The 26,531-nt window shown below is 35.5% G+C and overlaps 1 protein-coding gene across 1 annotated transcript in view; it reads left to right on the forward strand.

Moving 5' to 3' along the window:
- The window catches only part of HOMER1 (homer scaffold protein 1), a 124,076-nt gene that overhangs the window by 33,968 nt on the left and 63,577 nt on the right, over positions 1-26,531 (forward strand). The window contains exons 2-4 of the mRNA XM_036098181.2: positions 13,079-13,235; positions 18,050-18,181; positions 21,740-21,832. Of these exons, the coding sequence (XP_035954074.1) occupies positions 13,079-13,235; positions 18,050-18,181; positions 21,740-21,832 (382 nt within the window). The remainder of the gene's footprint in view (positions 1-13,078; positions 13,236-18,049; positions 18,182-21,739; positions 21,833-26,531) is intronic.

The raw sequence follows: 26,531 nt of genomic DNA on the forward strand, positions 1-26,531 counted from the left end.
TCAGGCAAAGGCCTGTGGTAGGCAGTGCTGAGCATGTTTGAGAAACACCAGGAAGGCCAGTGTGGCTGGAGTAAAAGACACCAAGTGGCAAATGAGTTGGGAGGGGCAGGGGCCACATCCTGTAGTGGTTCTTCCTCCTGGTACACAGGAGAATCCCCTTGGAGGCTGGGTAAACGTTTTCTCACACAGCCAGAGTTGAGAAACACTGGTAGACGGCCTTTAGACCATTTTAAGGACTTTGGTTTTTACCTTGAGTGAGATGGGAAACCATTGGAGGGTTTTGAGGAATGACCCACCTGATTTACATTTTGTTATTTTAAAATATTATGAAAATACAACTTTCTTGAACCATCATCCCACCTACTTCAGTAGCCATCTACTTTTCTTTTTTTTTTAAAGATTTTATTTATTTATTTGACAGAGAGAGAGAGAGAGGGCACAAGCAGGTGAAGCTGTAGGCAGAGGGAGAAGCAGACTCCCCGCTAAGCAGGGAGCCCGACGCGGGGCTCGATCCCAGGACCCTGTGACCATGACCCTAGCCGAAAGCAGACGCTTAACTGAGCCACCCAGGTGCCCCAAGTAGCCATCTACTTTTTGCTTTACTTGCTTTACCCTCACCCCTCTCACCCTTTTTTTTTTTTTTTGCCCCAGAGTATTTTAATGCTAGCTTGGGTTTTTAGAATGATAACTCTGATTTCTGTGTTGAGAGAAGGAGAGGTGGAACAAAGGCTGACTATAAGTATATCCTCCATGTTTTTTTTCTATATATTCTTAAACAAAAATTAAATTGTAGTGTATTTAGTATTTTATAAATTATTTTCATTGACTGTATTGGACATCTTATGTCACTGAATATTCTACTACTAGCTTTTCTTAATGGCTATATAGGATTCCATTATATGGGTGTACCATAATTTATGGTCTTACATTATTGAACATTTTAATTTCAACCTTTGGTTATCATAGACTATGTGGTTGTACAGCCCTCTAGCTAAACCTCTGCATATACCCATAATTTTTTCCTTAAGGTAAATTCCTAGAATGGAATTGCTGTGTCAAAGGATATGCACAAAAATTTAAAGGCTTTTGATATGCATTGTCAAAGTGTTTTTCAGATACCTTTACTAATTTATACTCCCACCAGCTGCTTCTGCAAGTGTCAGGTTTTCTTAAACTCTCACTAACATTGAAATCTTTCATTTAAAAGAAAGGTTTCCTGTTTTGACAGGTGAAAAAATAACTCATGGTTTTAATTTGCAGTTCTTTGATTTCTAGTGAGGTTGAATTTTATTTCCATTTGCATTTAAAAAAATGCTTATTCGTATCATTTGCCAGTTGTATGACATTGGGTGAGTCACTTAGGACCTATGTTTTTGTACTATGAAATGGGTATTGTGTGCCTGCTTCACAGAGTTTTCATGAACATTAAATAAAAGCATTTTGTATGCCCAGGTTTTTAAACTGTTTGACTATGATCCACAGTAAAAAACAAACAAACAAACACCTTTCATTGCAACAAGCATAGGTAAATATGTAGCCAAAAGTTTCATGGATAATACATATACTGTTGTCAAGTGAGATGCACTCTGATACTTGACATTCTCATTCTTTTTTTTTTTTTAATGCCCGTTGTTGGGGCGCCTGGGTGGCTCAGTCAGTTAAGCGTCTACCTTCAGTTCAGGTCATGATCCCAGAGTCCTGGAACTGAGCCCAGAGGCTGGCTCCCTGCTCAGCTGGGAGCCTGCTTCTCCCTCTCCCTCTGCCACTCCCCCTGCTTGTGCTCTCTCGCTCTTTCTCTCAAATAAACTAAATCTTAAAAAATAAATAAATAAAAAATAAAATACCCATTGTTAACTATTAAATTGATCATGACACTCTGGGTTGTGATGCAGTGTTTAAAAAACACTGCTGTAAATTTTAGAGTACTGTATCTTGTTAGGTGCTCTTCTACCTACGGTAATTACCTCTGCCAAATACCTTGGAAGTCAGTCTGCCCTTTATCTCTTCTAAAATTTGCTTTCAGAAAGGCTAAATAGGAGAAAGACCACAAATCTAGCTTGTTGTATTTCTATATCAAGTTTTTCATCAGTGAAAAATACTAAACTTATTCACAGTCAGAAAAATGTATTTGTTTGGGCTTCTATAATGCCATAATGACTGAATTATTAACTCCACTTTTTTGAAATAGATCTAATGCAGTTGAACAAAAACACTATATCACTCTAGGGATTGTATTTGTAAAACCCCAAATTGGGACACAGCATCTGACAAAAACTTTTTTCTATAATTTTTGTTACCTGAAAATCTTGACAAAAGTGGGAAACATGAATCACATTTAGTTATATTTAATATAGCCCTTTTTCAGTAGAACAAATAAGTGTATGAAAGCTGGATAGCCCTGAGAAACTGAGAATGTGCGGCACCCATACATAAAATGCCAGATGCTATTCACTGGGAGACTTCTAGCTAACCTATGTGAGGACCACTCAGAAAGGAATTAGCCAGATGTAATTATTAGCTGTGACTAGAGAAAACTCCATTAGATTGGGGTGATTCTTTCAAGTCTGAGGAATGTTGGGATAGAAACTGCATAGAGAAACAGAGTGGGTATTGGGTGGTGGTGTTTACTATTTGAAAAACACCGAGGAGTTTAACCTATTCAACAATAAAACCATGTTGTTACTTTTGACTTCTAGTTTAACATTAAATGTTTTGTTTAAAAATTTTTTTGATGCGAAGCCAGGAAAACTTTAAAAGGCTCTAAGTTAAAAGTTTGACTAATGAGCATTTACTACTCCTCTACTCACCCCTTCACAAAGGAAAAATTTTGAGGAATGCCAGAAATAATTTGGCATATAAAAATTAAAACTGAATTCAATACCAAAGAACTGTAATTTACCTTTGAAAAAGAGCAGAATATATATGCTGTTTCTATACTATATTGATTTTCAAACATTAAATGTCATCAGATTTAGAAAAATAAGCTACTCTGCTTTTCTGCACTTCAGTGGGTGTTGACTTTAATTAAGTTTATATATGTGGTTAGAATTATGAGCTTTCCCCCTGCATATGGTGTAAGTGCTGAATTTTGGATTCTGGTCTCTTCACTCTCTGAGGCTAAAATTAGGTTTTAAACAAGCTCAGGAATAAGTATAGAAATCTATAGGGCTCAAATGGGCCAGAAATATATGAAGAACTCCTCAGCTTCACTAGTAATCAGGGTTGTGCAGATTAAAGCAACAATGAAATGCCATTTCATGCCCATCAAGTTGGCACAAATTAAAGCTGTTATTTGAACATTATCAAGTGTTGGGAGGAAATAATCTAAGACTATTAGAATATAAATTGGTACATGTGCTGTGAAGAGCAATTTGGAAATATGGTATGGTGCATACCCTCTGACCAGGAATTCTAGTGTATCTTCTTGCATGTGTGCACAAATAAACACACAGGGGCATTCTTTGTAATAGTATAAAAATTAGAACCTGTATGTCTATCAGTAAGGAAATGGCTACATAAAATAGTCCGTTTATTTTCCACTTGAAAGACAGCGTGAATATCATGTGTAATTTTAAAATTACTCTTAAAGTTTTAAAAAGGTAAAATCAATTTTAATACAGTTTGGCACAATATACCCCAAATATTATCTTTTTAACATGTGATTAATATAAAAATAATTGGGCTGGGGTGCCTGGATGGTTCAGTCAGTTAAGCATCTGCCTTCGGCTCAGGTCATGATCTCGGGGTCCTGGATTGGAGTCCTGAGTCAGGCTCTCTGCTTAGAGGGAAGTCTGCTTCTCCCACTCACTCTCCCTCTGTACTCTGTCACTCAAATAAATAAAATATTAAAAAAAAAAATCATTGCGCTATTTTATATTCTTTTTTCATACTAAGTCTTTGAAATTCCTTATGTATTTTGCACTTAGAGCACATCTCCGTTTGGATGCTAAAGTTTTTATTAGAAATATTTGATCTGAATTTAAATTTCATTAAAAGTGCAGTTGAAATAATAGATTCACATACCCAAGTTGTTCCATACATGCTTAAATGTGTTTACATAACTGACTTGGATATCAAAAAATCTAAACTAACTCACTTTTTCAGTTGCATTAGCCATATTTCAAATAATAGGTAGTTATGTGACTAGTAGCTACCATATTGGATAGCGTAGCTCTAAGTATAGCATAAACTTTAGCATAGCAGTTAAAATGAATGATCTATATTATATGTATAAAACATGGCTGATTATTCAAATTTCACAGTGTCACTAAAAATTCTAGAGAAATGGTGTGAGGTTTTATTGTTTGTTTTGAGCAATTGAAAATATTCACAATAATACAGGGAATAATGTAATATTCATGCAACCACTATTCAAATGTAGCAGACGTTAACATTTTGCCACAGTACCTTCAAATCTTTCTCTTCAATCCTGGATTTATTTTTTAGAATATCTACTTCAGATACTATATGGCTTGAGCATCCACTTGTTTAGTTTGTAGTAGGTGTACAGGAAAAGAGTACCTAAGAGTAATATTGTTCCGGGGTGCCTGGGTGGCTCAGTCGGTTAAGTGTTTGCCTTTGGCTCAGGTCATGATCCCAGGGTCCTGGGATCGAGCCCCACGTCGGGCTCCCCGCTCAGCGGAGAGCCTGCTTCTCCCTCTCCCACTCCCCGTACTTGTGTTCCCTCTCTCGCTGTCTCTCTCCCTGTCAAATAAATAAATAAATAAAATCTTACCAAAAAAAGTAATTATAGTTCCTTGAGATATTAATTGGTATTAGAACTTAAATAGTCTTGTAATGTTTAATGCATTTGTAAAGTTTTGAGGAATTGGATGTCTACTAGAAAATTATTTTAGATTTTTAGGAATGCACCACCTATTTTAACAAGAATTAAATTCTCAATAAGAGGCTGTTTTCCTTAGATTTTCCTAGTGTATATTTTCAGTTTTTACAATTTAGCTTTATTTAGTGGAAATAATCTGTGAAGAGAAGAATGTTTAAAGTCTAATAGAATTGAAAATACAATACTAACTTTAAATGTAGTGAGTTGTCAGGAATACCTCTTGATATATTTTTAAACATCCAGTATTTTATCTGAAATGGATAGGGCTTAAAATAGGAAAAGGGGCAGAGATGATGTCACTTGGCAGTTATTTAATAAATAGCAAGTCAGGTTCTTTGAGCATTGAAGGGTGTTGCCAAAATATATATGAGTGGGTTTGCTTGCTCTTTACTATGAATTTTGTCCTATCTCTTGGTGTTTTAAATGTAGCTCCTGTAGCTAAGTGCCCAAGGTAAGGAAGTACTGTAGTCTCTTTTAATAACTAGTGCTGTGGCCTAATGAAAGGACTAAGATTGATAAAAACCACTCTTAAAATGAGGGATGGTATATAAACAATCTTGTTACTGTTTAAGTATAGTTTATCATTTAATCTTAAATTCCAAATGGAAGTGGAATTTCCAAATGGAAAATTTGATTGTTTTCTTCAGATATGTCAATTAAATCAAATATTTGATGTCATGAAAGTTTCTGGTGCTAAATTGTTGTGATGCAAACAACAATTTTCTAAAAAAAATCTTTCATATGAATAGCTGTTTAACCAGTTAAAAGACTAAGAAACTCAAATTTTAAAAATCATACAATTTAAAAGATTATACAATTCTTTTTTTTTTTTTAAAGATTTTATTTATTTATTTGAGAGAGAGAATGAGAGAGAGAGCACATGAAAGGGGGGAGGGTCAGAGGGAGAAGCAGACTCCCTGCCGAGCAGGAGCCCGATGCAGGACTCGATCCAGGGACTCCAGGATCATGACCTGAGCCGAAGGCAGTCGCCCAACCAACTGAGCCACCCAGGTGCCCAAAGATTATACAATTCTAAAAAATTCTTGCAGAAAAGATGTTTTGTAGTTGGTGTCATATTTTGATACCTGGATTATAGCAGTGTCACTTTACAATTTTGGGTTTGCTAAATAGTAACAATTGAAGTTTTAAAAAAAACGGGTGCCTGCTATGGTTTTGGTTCATCACTAGATGGAGTTCTTGTAGTACAACTATGTGTTGGGCAGCCGTTAGTAGAATAATCTCTGCTTCCCTCAAAGTAAGCACGCATTTTTTTAAAAAGATAACATTCTACACATCTACACAATCAGCTGTTAAATACATAACAGGGCAATAAAAATACATAGTTGGTAGTATGCAGTTATAATCTTTGAGCAGCCTCAAAACAGCTATTTTAGTCAATAAGATTTTTCTTATGTGGGTATGTGGGGAGAGGGAATTCAACCAGTTCCCCGATAATCCAGAGGAATTACAATTTATAGTATTACCTGTACTGGATAATTCTGTTGAGGAAATTCAGGTGCTTGAGTTCTGGCTTGTCTGAAGACATTCTGTGCCACCCCCACTGGCCCTGAAAGTAAGTTCTTCACCTATTACATCTGAAGTTCAGTGATCATTGGTTCTCTCTTCACTCCCTGTCTTATCCTTTCCCATGTCCTTTAGGCCTTAAGTACTATCCAGCTTCTCAAATTCCAAAAACTAAGCTGAGAGTAGAATGTTTTTTATCTTACCTTTTGTGTATTTACGTCTAGTGAAGGAGAGTATTTTCTTGGATTTCTGCTTCTCCTTTCTCTTTATTCCTCTTTATGAATAATAGGAATACCTTCATATTGTGTACTGTTGAGTCGGTTGAGTTCCACGTTATTAAAATTTGTCACTTACTCTGTGGTTCTTTGGCAGTCTTCACAAGTGGCCCCTGAAACAGTCTTTTCTCGATGTTACTTTTGATGTGCATGTAGTTTCCTCCACAGTGCCACTTAGAGTCTTTTCGTACCTATGCAAGGTTAAAAAATTAAGTAATACTTAAAGGTTTATATGGACAAGTACTAGTTGCCTATCTCATTCAGTTACATTTTATTGGGGGGCACTTTCTTGTAGGGTTTATTTTATGTAAACCTCTTTCTTCAATTATCATTTGTGTAATTTTTAAAATGAAAACTGCCTGGAACAATTAGGAAACTTGTTTTATCCCATAAGAAGTCTGGAGGCTGAGTCATTGATTCAGTGACACAATCAAGGAAGCAGATTCTTTGTCTTTCCATCTGCTATTCTTAGCAAACAACGTCGGCTTTGTTCTCAGGTTAGCTGCCTCACAGTAAGATGACTCCTTCAGGTCCAGTGTCACTGCATACCTCCCTTCTTATGTGTGAATCTCTTTGTGTGCATACCCAGATGCTTCCAGCAAACCTTCCCTGGTTATCTCATTGACCTGTAGTGCTTCAGAGGTCCATTCCTAAGCTGACTTCTGGAAAGAAGAATGGGTTGCCTTGATTATCCTAGTAAAGTTTATAGTCATGTGGAGGAGAGTTAGAGCACCAGAACAAATCCAGAATATGTAAGGAGGGAGTGCTGAAGAATAGTTGGTGGATAGTCAGCCAACAATGTTTATAACAGTGTCAGACTCAGTGGAAGGTGTTATTTACCTTGTTTCTTAAATTTCTACCACGCTACTTTTTTTTTTAATTAATTAGAAAGTCAGGATATTATTTGAAACCATAACCTTCTTTATAATCCCTTTGCTACAATGTTTAATTGTACTTACATCTATGAAAAAGAATATTTTCATAGATGTAAGCTAAACATTAAAAGAAGACTAAGGAGGGGCACCTGGGTGGCTCAATTGGTTAAGCATCCGACTCATCTCAGCTCAGGTCTTGATCTCAGGGTCATGAGTTCAAACCCTGCGCTGGGCTCCAGGCTGTGTGTGGAGCCTTAAAAAAAAACAAACTAAGGAATGTATAATTTCTTTTTCTTCCCTTGAGCTTGGTTGTTAATATTGGATCCATACCTTTGCACTTCCTTGGAACATAAATTTATCGCATAATTGCATAATGTTTGCAAAAATACAGATTTCAGTAATAAAAAAATAAAATAACATTATCATTGAGTTTTTCTAATCGAATCTATCCAGATGACAAATGTTAACTTTTTCCCTTTTTTTCTGGATCTAGAGCTTATATATATCTTTGGCAAATAGTCTTGCTGTTTTGCTTCAGTTTTCATGATTCTTGTTTCTTCCTTATTACAGAGATGCCTAATTAAATATAGTAATTCTTTGTCAATTCTAATGAGTTTGAGTGAACCTTGTTTTTAAAACAAAATTTTGATTTTACTACGTTTTTCTCATGTCATCCTATACTTTTCATTCTTCTAGTTTTTCACATCCATATTAAGTTTTGGAGTTGATTACTGCATATAGTACTTTTACTAAGTTTTAGCCCAAGATGAAAAACTTTAGAATTAATCTTATACTGGCTTCTTGGAATTATTTTATAAGCCAACTGGAAAATTGGCTAAAATCTTATAATAGGTCATTTGAATCACTCATTGTCCTGATTATTGATGTAAGAAATGACAAAGTAGATGATTCTCTAGGATTAAAGTGTATGTGTGTGTGTACACACACGCGGTGTATCTATTTAGTTTTGTTTCTTTAAGCTAGTTTAAAGCATTAACTGCCAAAATCTATTTGCTTTGAAAATTGATTTTTAGATTAATCCCTTAGAAGAGTTTACTTTGAATGCCATTAACAAACACCTATTTAAGAAATAATACTGTGGTCATTACTAAAAAGGCTTCAGTTTTTGTATTGGATCTTTGATGTATATTTTCTAGTGACAATTAATAATGTCAGTAAAAATGGCAGAATATCCAGACCATTGTGGTTATAAACATAAGTCCTATGAGATGTTAATGTGTTATGTGGAAAACAATTCTGGGATCAGCTCATTTTGCCACATGTTGGGTTGTTCAGGCTTAAATGGGTTTCTTTACTGCAGGACTTCTTAGGATCTTTAATATACTAAGGTATATTATAAGTGCTTCAGGATGGGATGTAACAGTGTTTGCAGAACTTATTTAAAAATGGAACATTTATTTCTAGGACTGTTCCATAGAATATACTTTAGGAAATAATGGTATTTGGTGCAGTTAGTATTTGTGTGAACTGCCATGAAGGAAGTAGTGTGTGTAACCTTTATTGATGAATGCCATCCAGTTTATTTGAAAAAGTATTAACTTTAACAGTTGGACTCTTGGGACAGTAAGTTTCAAATGCTTTACAGATACTCTTAAGAAATAAGAGCTTGAAGATTTCAGGTATAGTTTTTCTACTGCTGCTTCTACAGCTTTTCTCTAAAATGAAATTTATCCACATGCTTAATGTTGTTGGAATGTATCTTAAACAGACTAGTGATAAGATCTCTTGATGACTCCCCCAACTTTTTACTCCCGACTGGTTTTCTCTACTGCGTTCCAAACTAATATTTTTAAGTTCCTATCCTGACAGTTTTAGATGCAAACCCTTATACGCATCTGAACTGTTCAAAACTGAGCTCATCCTCTCCCATTTCCTCCTCCCCCAATCCCAGACTTGACTTTCTGTTTTCCATCCTGGCTAGTGACACTATTGACATTTTGGCCTGGACAATTCTTTCTTGTAGGGGACTGTTCTGTGCATCGTAGATGTTTAGCAACATCCCTGGCTTCTACCCACTAGATGCCAATAGCAATCTCCTTCAGTTGTGACAACCAAAAATGTCTCCAGACGTTGTGAAATGTCCTACAGGGGACAAATCACCCCCATTTGAAAAACACTGCCCTACAGCCAATGTATTACTTAATCTTACTGATTCTGTTTTCTAAATTTACCTTTAATCCCTCCTCACGTCTTTATCCCACTCCCTACCTCCATTCCTCTTTGTTTCTAATACTTGGGTTTCTTTCATAAGGGTCTGACTAGCTGTCCTATATTCAATCTTGTTTCTGTCCCATCCACCTGCTTTAGTACTGCCAAATTTATCTTTCTAAAATGCAAAGCTGTTCTCTATTTACAATCTCTGGGTAGTTTCTGGAGGGGACCCTCATGAACTGGCTTCTCTCTTTAGCCTCATTCTTCAAAGGCACTCATACTCACTATACACCCCAGTGTACTGTGCCTTCTTCCCACCATACTGTACTTTGTTTCAAACTCTTACCTAGACATCAGTTTCTCCATGGTAGCTCCCATTTATTTTCAGAGAAGGTGTGATGGTGAAAAGCATTTTTTTTTTTTTTTTTGACATTTGTCCTCCCTCATCAAATTGAACTTTTCAGGGGCAGGGACCATCTCTCTGTTTTTGGCATGTAGTAGATATTCAATAGAAGTCTGAACCATTGATTAGTATGCCTTGATAGATGTGGTAACTTCCTCATTACTTCTAGGAATCCTGTTCCCTGTGTCAGCAGTGACATTATTTTCCTAATCTTTTTCATCTAGACTTTGATAGGCTTTTGACCACAGAAATCTGGGACTATAATTTTAAGAAATCACCTATTCAGGACAGAATTGAAGAAAAGCAGTGTACTTAGTTGACAGATTCACAAGACACACTTGTAAAACATCTAGTTTAAAGATTTTTATTCAGAGGGAATTGAATGGTGTGGATTAATTGTGCAGATTAATATAATTGTTTGAATTAAAATGTGAAAAGTATTAGACTCACAACATTGGATTTCTATTGATAAGGATTTGTTAAAAGGCTTGTAAAAAGCAGTATCATTGTCTTAACTATTTTAGTTTTTCTTAAGATTTTATTTATCTGAGATAGCAAGCGTGCGTGCAAGAGTACGCGCATGAGCGAGGGGGGGCGGGTGCAGAAGAAGAGAAAGAAGCAGGCTCTCCACTGAGCAGAGAGCCCGATGTGGGGCTTGATCCCAGGACCCTGAGATCATGACCTGAGCTGAAGGCAGGTGCTTAACCAACTGAGCCACCCAGGCGCTCCTTAACTGTTTTAGTTTTTTATAAAATACATATATTGCAATATCCTGCATTATTTAGAAATTTATTCCCTGTCAAATGGGGGAAAAAGTTGTTAGTAAAGACTAGAGTTCCTACTTCCCTTCCTTCCATGCCTTAATAAATATAGTTTTGTGTGATTGGGTTTTCCTGTGAATACAGTCAGGCTGACCAACTACACTTACACCTAGAACTTTAATTAAAAGGTGAAGAAGAGAAAACTTGAGGTTTGCAGGGCTTTTGGAAGATAACCCAGATGTAGCATCAGCCTCATTGAAAAACTGAAGGATTGAAGGTGGGGAAACAAGGAATGAATAAGACCTATTCCCAATTCAGAAGAATTCTTCATCCCGGCACAAAGCCTTGCCAGATTATTAATAATTATTTATTGGATGAATCTATATATAATGTGAGTTAAGCCAGAAATGATGGCTTTCTGCTTCAGTTTTTAGGGAATGGTATAAAATATATCAGTTCCTTCAAAAGAGATTCATTTAATAAGAAAAGTTGTAATGGAGGTTTCCAGAAATAAAACTGGGAAGAGGCACGTTACTTATAGGAAAGGTTCCTCCCTTTCATACCTGCTCTCTAAGGGTGGAAGCAGATCATAGGCATATGTGACACCCAGCCCATTATTAACCTGAAGAGTCATGTTGCCAAGGACCCAGATTTGCCTTGCCTGTTTTTCAGTTTCTCCCTTTTCTATATTCTCCTTTCTTTAAATTTAAATTTTTAAACATTAAATACTGGTTAAAATTCTCTTTAGGCCTTAAGCAGCTTTAGGAAAGAAAGATGTTGTGTAATTGAAAGAAATGAGCTTTATTTGGGCTCAAAACAAAAAAAGCCAGGTAAAGGCTTTTCTGGAAGAACTTCTCAGAACTTGGAAAATTTTGCATTATAACGCTTCTGTTGCATACAGATCATTGCATGCTTGTTTTCCACACTGTAAAATAAACTAATGATATTTTGAATATACATTTTTTAATAGCTTTGGTTCTTAAAATTATTTTTGGGCGCCTGGGTGGCTCAGTCGGTTAAGCATCTGCCTTCGGCTCAGATCATGATCCTTGGGTCCTGGGATCAAATCCCACATCGGGCTCCTTGCTCTGCGGGGAGCCTGCTTCTCCCTCTCCTCCCCACTTGTGCTCTCTCTCACTATCTCTGTCTCTCTCTCTCAAATAAATAAATAAAATCTAAAAAAAAAATTATTTTTAAAATTTGTATATCTTTAAGGCCTTACTTAATCTCAATAAAAGATATTGTGGCTGTGAGCTACTTAGTTTTCCATATACCTTTTAATAAAGTGGAGATTATATTGAATGTAAACTTTTTCAGTAAGTTATTTATATGTTATCAGAATGTTTTAAATGGGTAAAAATTTTTAACCTAGTGAGGGTCTAATATAAGATTCTTGTATTTTAATAGGATATAGTCCATTCTCATTATTTGCAGTAGTTGTGTTCTATAAAGGCACCACGAGCACTGAATTGTCAAATAGTGAATGATTGCTCCCAGGGGATACACAGAGTTCGGTTCCTACAAGCCTCTGGTCGTATTTTCATCAGTCAATACATAACCTTGTTTTATGTGTGTTTGTATTTAATGACACCTTATTTAATATGTATTATTGATTCGTTACCTTTGAACTCATGGCCAACAGCACTATAATTCATGCCTGAGCAAAGCTTACATAACGTATTCTCTCCATACGACAAATCAGTCTTCTTGCATCTAGGAACAGATAGCACTTCAGCACAGTGCTTGGAAGCTCGTTTTAAACAGAGAAAGCACCAACGAAAAGCACAGTAATGTGAAACACATGGTGCTAAATAGATCACAAAAAAGATCACTTGTTTACAGTATGAGAGCTGAAACAAGAGGGCAAAGTGTTTCCTTGATCAACCTCAGATGGAAACATACATGTCAGGTGATTCACATCTTTCCAATTGCAAAAGACTAAGAAGGTACCTCAAGTATTGATTTTGAAGTTACAAATACATTTTAGTGAGTGGGAAGATTTGCAAATACAGAATCTACAAATAATGAGGATGGACTGTTATTGTTTTAAAGAAGCTTATGATTGAGTACTTAGAATATTCCAGATTTAAAACAATATTTCTCTTATTTTGGGGCATGTGGGAGTTTTGGGTTAAGTGGAATGAGCCTCACAGTTTTCATGTTCTGTTGTCCAATGGAATAAAATTGTCTGCTCTCAATCTGTCATTTTATTTTTTGCCCTGTAGGGAACAACCCATCTTCAGCACTCGAGCTCATGTCTTCCAGATTGACCCAAACACAAAGAAGAACTGGGTACCCACCAGCAAGCACGCAGTTACTGTGTCTTATTTCTATGACAGCACAAGAAATGTGTACAGGATAATCAGTTTAGATGGCTCAAAGGTAAGTTACATTTACTTTAAATAATCTTTCTGTTTTATTCAGTAGAGCATTTTCTGTTTTATTTGGAGGATTTTTGTCTTTATTAAAATACAGTGTTTCCTTTTGAGTTTTAAAAACTTAACTTTAAAAAACCAAAATTGATCATTCTTAGGGTACTAACATATTTTGTGTACTAAGTTGGATTGACCACCTTATTTATATTGAGTTAACATACCAAAATATTCTACAAATTTTAGGTTAGTTTATTTGATAAATATTCATTGCATATCTATTACATGTCGGGCACTATGGGAGGTGCTATGAATATAGTGGTAAACAGAATAGACACAGTTTCTACTCTTTTGGAGCATAAAATCTAGTAAGGAAATAGAATTCTTTCCAGATACACTTCTGTAGATTAGTAGGCAATTCACAATCCCTAAATGGTATGAAGTCTGGTCAGTGTCACCATTAAAGCTGACATCCCTTATTCTGAAGAGAAGTACGTGGACAAGACCTAAGTTTTTATTTTTAGGAGAGGCAGATGGTATAATGTTTAAGAGCACAGGCCACCTGGGTTCATAGCTCAGCTCTACCATCTACTAAGTGTTTGATTTTGGGCAAATTACTTCTCTGAGCCTCATATTCTCACCTCATTAGGGGTGTTAGTAAGGATTAAATGAGTTAATATCTGCAGAGCACTTTGATCAGTGTCTTGTAGTTAGTATGCCTTTCAAAGAGGAGAAATTCCATTTTTTCATCAATGAATTTTGAATAGCAGAGAGAGATACAGAAATACCAGACATTGGATTCTGGATAAAATGTGTATAGAAAGATGAGGGCTCCATTCTTCTCCTTCCAGCTTTTTTGAAGCCATGAGGCCTTTCAAAAGCTCCCAGAAATTGTAGCAGTTCGGCGTAAGGGTTAAGAGCACAGACTGTAGACGCAGACTGTCTGGTTTGAATTTTTGCTCTACTGCTGACTAGCCATGTGACCTAGAACAAGACACTTAATGTCTTCACACCTCAATTTTCTCATCTGTGAAAAGGAACTAATACAAATATCTACATCACTACACCACAGGATTGTTGTGAAGATTAAATAAATTAATTTAGGCAAAAGCACTTAACGGGTGTATAGTAATCAGTATGCAAACACTGACTGTTTTTGTTATTATTAATATTTTTAGGCTGTTGGTTATGTATTGTCTAGTAGTTTTGGGGAACAAAAGATAATTTAATGTTCAACTTTGAGTTTGTTTTTTCATGAGCTCACTCATTATCTCCTTAACTAGATTACAGAACTCCAGGGGCTGTTAGCACCTTATCTTGTACTTAAGTGACTAATGTGTATTTATTAGAATAATTGATTCTCGGGGTACCTGGGCGGCTCAGTCGGTTGAGTGGCGGGCTCTTGATTTTGGCTCAGGTCAAGATCTCATGGGTCCTGGGATTGAGTCGAGCATCGTCGGGTTCCCTGCTCCGTGGGGAGTCTGAGGATTCTCTCCCTCTGCCCCTCACCCCGCTTTCTCTTTCTTGGTCTCTCTCAAATAAATCTTAAAAAAAAAAAAGAATTGATTCTCTTTCATTTTTACTTGGAGGATTTAAGGACTTGAGAAATAGTAATAGCTAATTTCTATAAAATTTTTTTTTAAGATTATTTATTTATTTGAGAGAGAGAAAGAGCATGAGGGGGTGGGCAGAGGCAGAGGGAGAGAGAGAAGCAGACTTCCCCCTGAGCAGGGACCCCAACGCCAAGCTCGATCCCAGGACCCTGAGATCATGACCTGAGCTGAAGGCAGACACTTAACCAACTGCACCCAGGTACCTCTACAAAACTTCTTTAATGAAGAATAATTTTGTCATATTTTGTAACTGTTAGTGAAATCACCAGATTTTAATTGTTACGATCTCAGACACTAGAATATTTATTTATTTATTTTCCCTGACTAGAACTTTCAGTTCTCTACAATCTGCGTTTCCCTCTTGGCCCAAACCACAGAAAAGACATGGTTTTATTTGACGGGAGAGTTAAATGGAATAAAGTTCAACTGAAGTATTCCCTTGTCCCATGTGATTAAATAACTCTCATGTGTTCTTCGTTCTCAAGCAATAGGAACTATTGCTGCTGGCATTTCCATTTTTGAATATACTTTGCAGCTTGTAATCATTAGACTCTTAAATAACTCTTGTGAACGAGTTTTTGTTTTGCTTAACAACATCTACCATCTGTAGCTGTTATACTCTCTAGTTACTTTTTAAAAACTGATGCCGGTAGCTACTGCAGTTCCCTGCTGGAGTAGTTGTTTTTTGGTAAGCAGTAGTGGTTTACTTGTGGCTAAATGAGTGTTTTTCTGCCCCCCACCCCCACTTCTATTTCTGCACTGCATGATGAGTTGGAAAGCCCTTAGGTGCCCCTGATTAGAAAATGTCCGTTTGTTCTCATTTAATGCCCTTACTGTGCATATGAAGTTTGCTTAAAGGTTTTCTAATCAAGCTGCAGAGACATCAGCAAGGCTGAGGCCAGAATAAGGGCCCTCTATGAACTGTAATGACACAGCATTTTTACCTCTTTTCCTTGAAAGGACAGGAACTCTGGGATTGAGAGACAAATTTATCTTAAAGAACTAAGATTTTTCTTCTAAGTGGATTCATATTCAAATAGTTCAAAGCATTCAAGTCAAAGAATTCTAATGAATAATTTTTTTGAAGTGTGGAATCATCTATCGTTTTAAAGTTTTTCTTTGGTGATTAAAGAATCTCCATACAAGTAATCCCAGGACAAGTGGAGGCAAGGAAAGGTTCAAAATGGGAGTGAAAATGGAACTCTTAAACTTAAAAGCATAAAGAAGTTCACTTGACATAGCTAAAACTGAAGGTCTGTGGTGAACAGCAGATGGGTCAGGATGCCTGTAAAACCTCTTGCTACCTCACATATTGAGAGTTACTGGGATCACATGTAAAATGCCCTTCTGTCCTTGAAAACACTCCGATTCCAGCTCAAAAGCATCCTCTTCAGGGAACAGCTGAGGACCATCACATCTAACATAGGACCTGCCAGTTCTGGCCTTCGAGGCTCTCAGACTCTATCACATGCTGGTAGGGGCTTCACAGCACTTACCACTCTGAAATTAAATTAGTCAGCTATTTATTTCTTTGTTCATTGACCAACTCTTCTTGCTTTAGAATGTAATCCACAGTTACATTGCCTCTCATTGTTACATTTCAAGTCTCTAAATTGTGCTTGGCATTTAATAGGTACTCAGTTAAAAAAGCTGACAAAAAGCTAACCAAATGATTCCATAACCAAATTCCTTACCTTTTGTTATTCCATTCCTTACCATTTGTTAATAGATTCTTTTCCATTTAGTTTTTCATTTCATGACAACCTGCAAGTTAGAGCACTTGTTAACCACATTTCACATAATCCTAAAATCACATGCTAGGAAAAGGAGCTTTTGAACTGAAGGGAAAGGAGGTATGAGTATATAAATTTTGTCAGAGGTAAAAATGCTTAATCAAGAATAAGTATTCTCATAGAACAACAGCTAATATATCTGTTGTTTGAGACAGAAAGCAAGGGACCACTCTTTCTTTTACTGTCTTCTTTAGTAGGACAAGTGTCCTACATTTATTATTGCAACTTCATCGATATGTGCATAGCTCATAAATATTTATATTCATACTGTTCCCATGGCCAGTAGCTTTAGCTTTGTTTTGAAAATGCTTGATTTTCAGTCCACATTTAGTAGTTCACCAAATGACTGCTTAAGAATTTGGTAACATTTTTTTTTATTATTATTACTGGAATCACTTTGTAATCTCAAGTTTGGAGAGCATTAAACTACTTAACTAAGACTGATTCTATACTTTTGCAGTACTGGCAGAGGGAATGTACTTTAGTATTTTGTAATAATAGTTGGAATTTATTATAGGGATCACCAAAATTAATATTTAACAACACACTAAAATACTAGTTTTCTAAGAAACTATGTGTTCAACAGAAATGATAGTGATTCTCTGTATCATGAATTTATACCACTTTATGAGAAAAGAAGTAAAGTATATATTTAGGGGTTTGTTTTTCCCTTGAGTAAAGGAAAAAGTACTAAATGATTGAAAGTCTTTTCTGTATCATAATATATTTAAGCTTTAAGAAAACTCTTGATTATGGATTTTAGAAAATTAGCATACAAATAGAAAATTCGTTCTGTTGATGTATTCATTTTTGAAAGATTGTTTGGAGGGTAGGGCCTTACTTTTAAAGAAACAACTATTAAAGCCTACTTGCTTCCAGGAAGTATTACTCAAAATTAATAGATACTGATCCTGTATGTTCAAAGGAAAGAAACTGGCCACACTAAAAACTCTTTAAGATTTTTTGCGTTATTGGAAAACTTATTTTGATTGTAAAGTGTTGAAATTTTTGTTAGAGTACCTTTATATTTATAGTTCTATTAGTTACCATTTTCTACACTGTCACTTAAAATGTTAAAAACTATTTCTAGGGCACCTGGGTAGCTCAGTCTGTTAAGCATCTGCCTTCAGCTCAGGTCATAACCCCAGGGTCCTGGGATGGAGTCCTGCATCGGGTTCCCTGATTGGCTGGCGGGGAATCTGCTTCTCCCTCTCTCTGACCCCCCCCATTCTCTCTCTCTCTCTCTCTCTTGCAAAATAAATATATAAATTTAAAAAGATTTATTTATTTAAAAATAACTATTTCTATAGCTATCTTGTGACTCATTAGAAATCCTAAGTTCTTATGGAACTAAATCGTCCTGTGTTTAAATTTTTGCTAGATTTTGGCTAGTTATTCATATTTGTCTTATTTTTCAGGCAATAATTAATAGCACCATCACCCCAAACATGACATTTACTAAAACATCTCAGAAGTTTGGCCAGTGGGCCGATAGCCGGGCAAACACTGTTTATGGACTGGGATTCTCCTCTGAGCACCATCTTTCAAAAGTAAGTTAACTCATAAGATCAAGTGGAAATCTTCAAGTCAGATGTCTTAAATATATAATAGCAAATGGAAAGTATAAAATATACGAGAAATTTGTTTAATATTCTCAGAACAACTGTAGTGACTTTAAAGCAAGAAGTGAGAAATCATTGGATTCCACTGTCAATTGGAAAATTAATTGTACACATTAAAAACGGTCACCATTGATGGAGAAGTATTTGTGTGGTTAACTGTGTGACAGAATTGTCACACAGACAGTTAACATAAAAGGGATTATCACTTCAGAATGGACTTTGCTCAGGGATTAGCACCCTTAGTGGAGATGGTCTGCAAGTAGGTAGATACCAAGCTCTTCTGAATTGTGGAAAACTTAAGCTGATAGTGATAAAGATTTCAGCTTCTTGACATGATAGTAGGCACATATAAATTACTTTGTTTAGGAAAAATGGTGCTTTATCTGGGTGAGAATTACTCCAAACTCTGATGTAGTATAGAGTGAGATCTAATAAACACATGAAGAGTTCTTGGAACATACTGACCAAGTAAATTACTGTGGCCAAAAAGGCCAATAAAATACAGAACATCACCAGGCTAATAAATATTGGAAATAAAACAGTTGTCCTGCTTATAAGCAACAGCATGCAGTGTTCATATCACCAGTGTCTTGAAATCTTGTGGGTGTCACAGAGAAAGAGTATGTAAGGAAAAGAAAACTCTCCCAGGATACGAAGATGATCAAGGAGATGAGGATTACTCACTTTTATGCTCACCAGACCCAAGGATTTATGCTTTAAACTTCTCTCTTTCAAGCCTTCCATAAAAGGATAACACTACATTTGGAACATTTTACGTAGAATTTGGTATACACAGGATCTGGTCCCTTTTGGCAGTTGTAGTTGTTCAGGTTCAGGGTCATCAGGCTCTTGAAGATAGACAGAGTTCATGTTTAACTGTAAGCTATTCGTTACAGAAATCATTTGGATTCTTAAATGAGTTCTTTTTAAAACCGTGTTACTTTTTTGTGAGTATTTATTGACTCAAGCATATAGTTAGATAGCTCAGTAATTGAAGTAATCTTTGTTTCCATTTGTTTTGGTTGTAGACATTCCTTAACACTGTTGTTGTCAAATGTTTTTGTTATCTTTTTGATATAAATTATAGTTTAGAGACCAATTTTAAGGATATTTTAACTTTTGCCTTCATGATTATAAGTCTATCCCCAATAGGATGATAACATGAACAAATGTTATCTAATTTGGTTTCTTTTACACCCATCGTATTCTCCAAATACATTTTCTTGAGTTGTAGTAAAGGTGAGAGTTAGATTCAAAGTCTTTCGGTAGAACAAGGAGACAGGCATCCAGTTGAGCATTGCTGCTCCATAAATAATCCCCTTAGGAAATTACACATTTATTAGAATAAATTTTGCCATTACTCAAGTGGAAGCTTTTTGGAACTTTTTTTTGGAATTGTCTGTTAAAGTCTATTGCAAAAAAAAAAGTTAAAACTGTAATTAGCTTACAGTTGCTAAATTTCTTGACAACACAGGAACTAAATTGTGGATTAATTTGTCAAACTTGCATAAAATGATTTTTAAGTCTAAGTAATTTTGACTACAAATTAAGTTATTGTCACATCTTTGAGGTTACTGGGCAGCCAGCTAATGTGGTAAAGTAATAGGTTATTAAATCCTGTCAATTATACTTTATCCTTTCATTTGATCTTTTTTCTGGAAATGACTTTTATATTTCAAGAATTGTATTTTTCCTCTTTAAATTTAACATACACTTTTGACCAGCCTTACTGGTAGTGATTCCTAGTATTGTGAAGGAGGATTGACATTAGCTCTTGAAGTCTAGTTTATTTATTCACTAGACTTGGCTCTAAGAGTTTATATTTATATGATCATTCTCTTCAGAATGTTTTTGTTGAAAGATGACAAAATCATGATTTATTTTCCAAGCAACCTTGGAGATCAATATTGCTTCTTTGTAGACTATGGGGGGCCCCAAAGAGTTTATAATCTTTTACATAAATTAAGCAAGCATGTAATTATTCTGGTTTATTTTATCATTAAAAACCTTAAGTAAATCAAAGCATTTTAAGGGTTTTGAGAAGGCTCTGAAGGCAATTCTAGACAAGGGTGTCTCAAAATAAGGGAGACTAGCAGCATTGAGAGAAATACTTGGTCTCCTAAGGCTGATGTATGAGGAAAATTGCAACTATGCTTGGATTGTTGGAGTGCTTACTAAGTTGTATTTTGTTATCATGGAAACCCAAAGCCTATAAAAATTAGCAATAGTGTGAGCCTTTATGAAGTTTGAAAGGGTTTTAAGCATTAACTACTTTGGAATGCTAGATGAGCGTAAGAAAAATTCTTCAAATTACGTAAAGACAAATTAATTATGGTTTCATTTTTATTTCATTTACACCAGTGTGAATGAGACCTTTTTAGCTTTGTGTTTAGATTAATTGAACAGAATATCTCCTTACTTTAAAAAGGAGAATCATACTAATATAGATTCAGTTCCCTGATCTACAAGTTATAGATGGTGGGGACAAGTCTAAAGTAAGAAGGAAAGCTGTAATGACAATTTTAATTTTGACCTTCCTCTAAGTCCCCAACACAGGTCAGAGTATCATGACCTCTCCTTCCAAAGTTTTCTTTCCCAAGAGAGAAATGAAATCAGGGTTGGCTTATGGGGGTTTGAGGAGGGAACTGTAATTTCATATTTTTATTACAACTCTAGCAGGTGTTTTAAGTTGCATAGAGATTTTTTATTTTTTAATTTGGTTATTCTGTAGCCTTAACTTACTCCCTCTGAGAATAGTGGTAGACTAGTTTCCGCTTCCAAAACAATAATAGATACTCTTTGTGGCCCTGACATTTCTAGATTACTATGGGTTCATAAGAATTAGCATTTCATGTACTGTAGTTTTTTCTTGTTGTTTTTACCAGTCTTAAAGACCTTTGTGGAACCATGTTGTTCCTCTCTGCTGCTGTACATTAGCTGTTTAGGAATCTTTGGAAATGAAGTTTTAGTAATGTCATTTAGTATAATAATAAATGTTACTATTTGTATTGTTGAAAATAAAATGCCTTACATAATACGAGAGTTTATATTCTAGTAAAAGCTAAAAGCAAGCTCCAAATACTGAGATGTTTATGAGTAAATACCTGAAAGATTGTTTTCTCCATGATAAGCAAGGTATACTAATCCTTACTGATTCCACTCACATCCTATACTCTGCACCTTGGTCTTAAAGTATATCTGAACAACCAAGAAAGGACATAGGTAAACTTGCTGACACCAAATTCCAACTTAATTATATTGTGATGTTTTTCAATGCAATGGCTCAGAGTAGTTGATAGTGTACAAACAAGTGTTTGGTATTAGTTTTCTTTAACCTTCATTTTCATGTTACACCTGTAATTGATTTTAGGGCTAGGTTGCTTGTTAAGAGTCAGTTATTCAGAAAATGAAAGAAAACCAAGGTAAAAGTGGACATTGAGACCTATTATTTTATTTGGTTAATGTATATAGTCTTTATACATTCAGTTTGCAGAAAAGTTTCAGGAATTTAAAGAAGCTGCTCGACTAGCAAAGGAGAAATCACAGGAAAAGATGGAACTTACCAGTACACCTTCACAGGTGGGTATTTAATTTCTATTCTTATTTTTGAGCCTTATTCATTTCAGACGGTATCCTTTATGCCAGGGTTAAATTTGGGAAAATAATGGCAAAATTAAGGTAGTTTCCAAGGTGGACATAGAAATGCAGCCTTCAGTTAATCTGTACTAGTGGAGGAAGGTTTCTTTCCTATATGCCATTGTCTGCGAGAATCTAGGGGGAAAATCAGTTTAGTAATTATAACTTAGATTCTTTGATGTATGTACAACTTAAAAACAATCATATGTAAAGAGCATAGATTGGCCTATTTTGTGTTCTGTAATGGCCAGTCACAAGAGGAAACACAGGAGAGGCTCAGAGAAATAAGAGTTTATTTTAATCACCGGTCCTAGAAATAGGAAGCATAGCACACATCTGAGGGGCACTTAGAGAAACCTCAGGGTGGTCAGGAGGCAGAAAGCAGGAGCATGGGAAAAGCTGAGGCTAGAGCTATATTGAAGAATGGCAGAGCAGGGTAGACAATTTAGGATTTGGCTAGTTGAATAATTTCTATAGTCTCTAAACTCATAGGGGTAGTCCCTCATTGCCTGGTAGCTAGGCCTCGTATGATGAAGGCAGAAGAATATTGCATCCTGGGGTGCATGGGCCAGATGAGGGAGGTACAGTTCTGGATTGGTTAGTTTGCATATCAAAGGCATGTTCCCACCTCACCCCCTTGTTCTAAGAATTGGTTAGCCAGGAAGTTTTTTTTTTTTAAGATGTCAAAACATCACATATATAGAAAAAAAAATAGTCTATTATCTTGATTTTAAGTGTACTTAAATCTGACAGTTGGGACATCTTTCTTTACACTTAGCACTGAGACCCAAAGGTTATAGGTTTTACACACGTATTTGCTTTTTCCTTTAACAGTTGACTTAATACCTGTGACTTGCTCATCATAATCTTTCTTTAGTTGGAAATTAACTAGATCTCCAAGTAAAGTTCATTAAATACTTATATTTCAGTGCTTTTACGAAGGTTTTAATGTACATTGTATGATTCAGCTTTTTAATAGGCTTTTCTAGAATTAATTTTTATTTCAATTTGAGTCTTAAGGGTAGGGTTCAGCTTTGTGCTGGGTTCTCTATAGCATTTGAAGTGTACTCAAGGCTTATATGAAAAGGAAGAATCAGATGTTACATATGTTTCTCTGGAATGTCAGTATAGTAGCAGATTTCCATAACACTTTCCTGAGAAAGTGAATAGGAATTGCCTGGAAATTTACTGACTAGCCATTTTCGAACATTGTTTGCTCTTTACCTTCCTCCTCACCCCTGGCACCCAACTCTGTTTGGTAAACCCTGCTGGTATAAAGAGTTTTGGGTTTTGTTTTTTTTTTTAAAGGAAAGGAGGGCTCTGTTAAGTATGTGTAAAGTACGTACTTCCTCATAGACTAAAAGTGTACTGTGGATCGAAGCCAAAGCTCCATTACACTTCTCCACACTTGCAGTGACCTGGAATAACATGATCACTTTGAAACTTCCCTTGACTCTGTATCTTCCTAAGTGCTATGGTAGTATAGTGATAACTTTTCATAAAAACCTATGTAATATTTAGTACATGTACTGGTAGCTCTCGTTCTTCAGGTGTTTGATTCTAGCGTTGAAAGAGGATGTTGCAGCACATGCCTTAGAGAATATGCAAAGGACTCCAATAAAATTATAATAGATTACACTTGTCCATTGTACTTAGTTCCTGTTTCTCTGATCATAACTTGTTTTTGTTTAATTAGCCATGAACAAGTTGCTGGTAAGATACCTGCTACTCTTTGGTGGAAGGGATATCTTTAAGCCTTGACTTTCATCAAAGGAATATATCCAAGATGTTTATATATGGAAAATACTGTGAAATATAAGGAATAAAAAAATATCCTAAGTTCATCAGTATTTGAAAGCCAAAATATACTGACCCTAAGTTATCTTTTCAAAGCATTTAAAGTCTGATTGCTAATTTAATGTACAGAAGCCAGAGTAATAGTTAAAAAAAATGTATTTATTTTCATTTGTTTCCTCCCCTTCCCCTTTTGTGACAGTCCCTTACAGATTTCATTACTATTTCTGTTTTAGTTTGAAATGTATGACTGCTGGCCACTCTGATTCTACTCAGCTAGAGGACGGAGCTTGATTCTCCTTGATTTAACCCAATCTGCTAAATTAACCCTCTGCCTGAGGTATAGAATATTACTCAGGAATTCAGGAGGGGATCAAGAGGTTAAATGGAATAATTGATAGTAGTAGGCATTCAGTCAGTCATAGCTTTTGTTTTTATTGAGGAGGGATAACAGACTGGTTAAGAGTATGGGTTTTCAAATCAGACATACTTAGATACAAATTATTTTTTGTCACTATTTGGTCTTGAGAAAATGGCTTAACCCAATTCTCTTTATACATCTGTAACATGGGGATTACATTTCTTAGGTTATAGGCTTGTTGGAGGGAGTAACAATGATAATGGCGATGTCATATGATAATGGCACTAATGTAGGCTTTAGAGCCTGGCTTTGAATCTGGGCTCTAACCCTTACTGGGGTTTTTTGTTTTTTGGGTTTTTTGTTTGTTTGTTTCTAATTTAGGCATGTTACTATTTCTTTAAATTTATAAAATGAGAATAAGCACAATGTCTCCTGAAACTAATATAACACTATATGTTAACTACACTGGAATTAAAAAACTTAATGAAAAAAAAAAAAAAAACCCAGTATCTCCTTATAGGGTTATTGTGAGAATTAAATGAGGATTACAAAGTGCTTAGCATAGAGTATATTGTAAATGTTAACAGCTGTTGTTGGTGATGTGGTTGTAATGCTGAAGATGATGATGTAAAGCCTTGACATAGTATCTGGCACATAATAGTTACTTAGAAAGATAAAGGTGCCTTAACTGAATAAAACCTGCATCAGAGTACCCTGGAAAACTTGTTAAAACACAAATGCTGAGTCCCACTCCTGGCATTTTTGATTTAGCAGGGCTGAGTTAGGGCTTAAGAATTTGCATTTCTGGCAGAGTTCCGGGAGATGCTGATCCTGTTGATCTGGGGATCCCACTTTGAGAAGTAGTGCTGTAGACAAACTGTTCCACATCCCTAAAGGCATGTGATGAAGAGAGTCTGGCATTTAGGGCCAAGTTAGCCACTTCCCCATTCTTAAACTCTTCAGCTGAGATTGTACTCTTGATAAAATGTGTGGTCATGTCAGATAGTCTTTATGTTGTCTTGATCAAGATAACATCTCTAGGAATAAGTTGAATTATGTATTAGTTGTTACTTGGTTTCATGTCCTTTAATTAATAGACATTAATTTAGAACTTTTTCTCTTGGAGATCTAATGTTCTTGCATTTCCATGGGAATCTTTTAAACAGTCAATTTGACATAGAATCAAGAGTAATGACTGGCTATAAATCTGAAGTTTCTTATATAGTGCACAGTAAAAAAAAATACTGTATTTGAATTAACTTGTTAAGTGCTTTCCTCAGAATGCACATTGAAGAAAAGGGGGCTATATAATCAAATAAATATAATGCAATTTTTTCTTCATTGGAGTTTAGAAAAAAGTAAGTTTTAGCTTTCATTTGACTAAGACTTTTAAGTTGAATGAAGTATTTACTCGGTTAGTTGTTTGTAGTCAAACACAAGTAATGGATTTTTTCCCCCATATATTGTAGCTCTCTTAATCTATATTTAGGCTAGCTTTTTCTCAAGATGTTTTAAAATTCACTTTATAGAAAAAGTAGCATATACGTGTGTGTGTATTCAAAGAAGGAACAAAGCCTCTTTAGCTTTGTTATAAATACCATAATTTTTTAATGTTCAAATTAAAGATAAATTGTATTTATCCAAACGAGGCACTGGTTTATTTTAACTGATTGTTAGTATCTCTGTGACTAGCTGTTTGATCTTATGCAAGTGAGTTGACTTGCCTGGGTAGTAGGTCTTAAATCTACAAGGTCAGAGTTTTGAACTATATGATCTCTTTGGACATTTCAAGTGTAATAAGTCTCAAATGTTTTAGATATTCTTTAACAAGGGTGTCACCTGTTATAAGTGGATTTTTTTGAAAGGCGGTCTGCATTAGCCAAGTGTTACTGCCTTGAACTATTTTAGTTACATATCTAACCCACAAACATACCATTAGAATTAGTGAATGCCTGTAAATTAATATGATACTTTCTTAGTATCACATAACAAATGTGATTTTACTGAACCAGGTACCTCAAAACAACTTTTACAATCTCAGGAAATGTTCACTAGAATTCTCTGGATATTATTGTTTGCTGTCCAAAGTAAGGACAGTGGACTTAAGAGTCTCTAATCCTGTTACTTGTCTCAGTGGAGTATTTATCCATTTCTCTATTGGATTTACCTATGAGGTGTTGGCAGTGAGAATAGAGGGAAGGGACTAGACCTAACAGTAGTGAAATTGACTGAACTTGGAGGAAATACAGGAGTTGAAGGATTGGTGAGGGAGGCTGGTTAAAGCAAGAGCAAGATGATTTTGAAACTTCTTTTGTTGGTTTGTAGCATGAACTTCAGAAGAGGATTTCCACTTCAGATACTGAATTTATATCCTAATGAGGCATTAAGGGGATATGTCCTGTAGATAGAAATTATGAATTGGAGCTAAGTCTCAAGAGTCATCAACAAATGAGTAGTAGTTAAAGCTGTAGGAGAGAATGATATCAT

This window comes from Halichoerus grypus, chromosome 2 (genome assembly GCF_964656455.1).
Source record: "Halichoerus grypus chromosome 2, mHalGry1.hap1.1, whole genome shotgun sequence".
NCBI lineage: Eukaryota > Metazoa > Chordata > Mammalia > Carnivora > Phocidae > Halichoerus > Halichoerus grypus.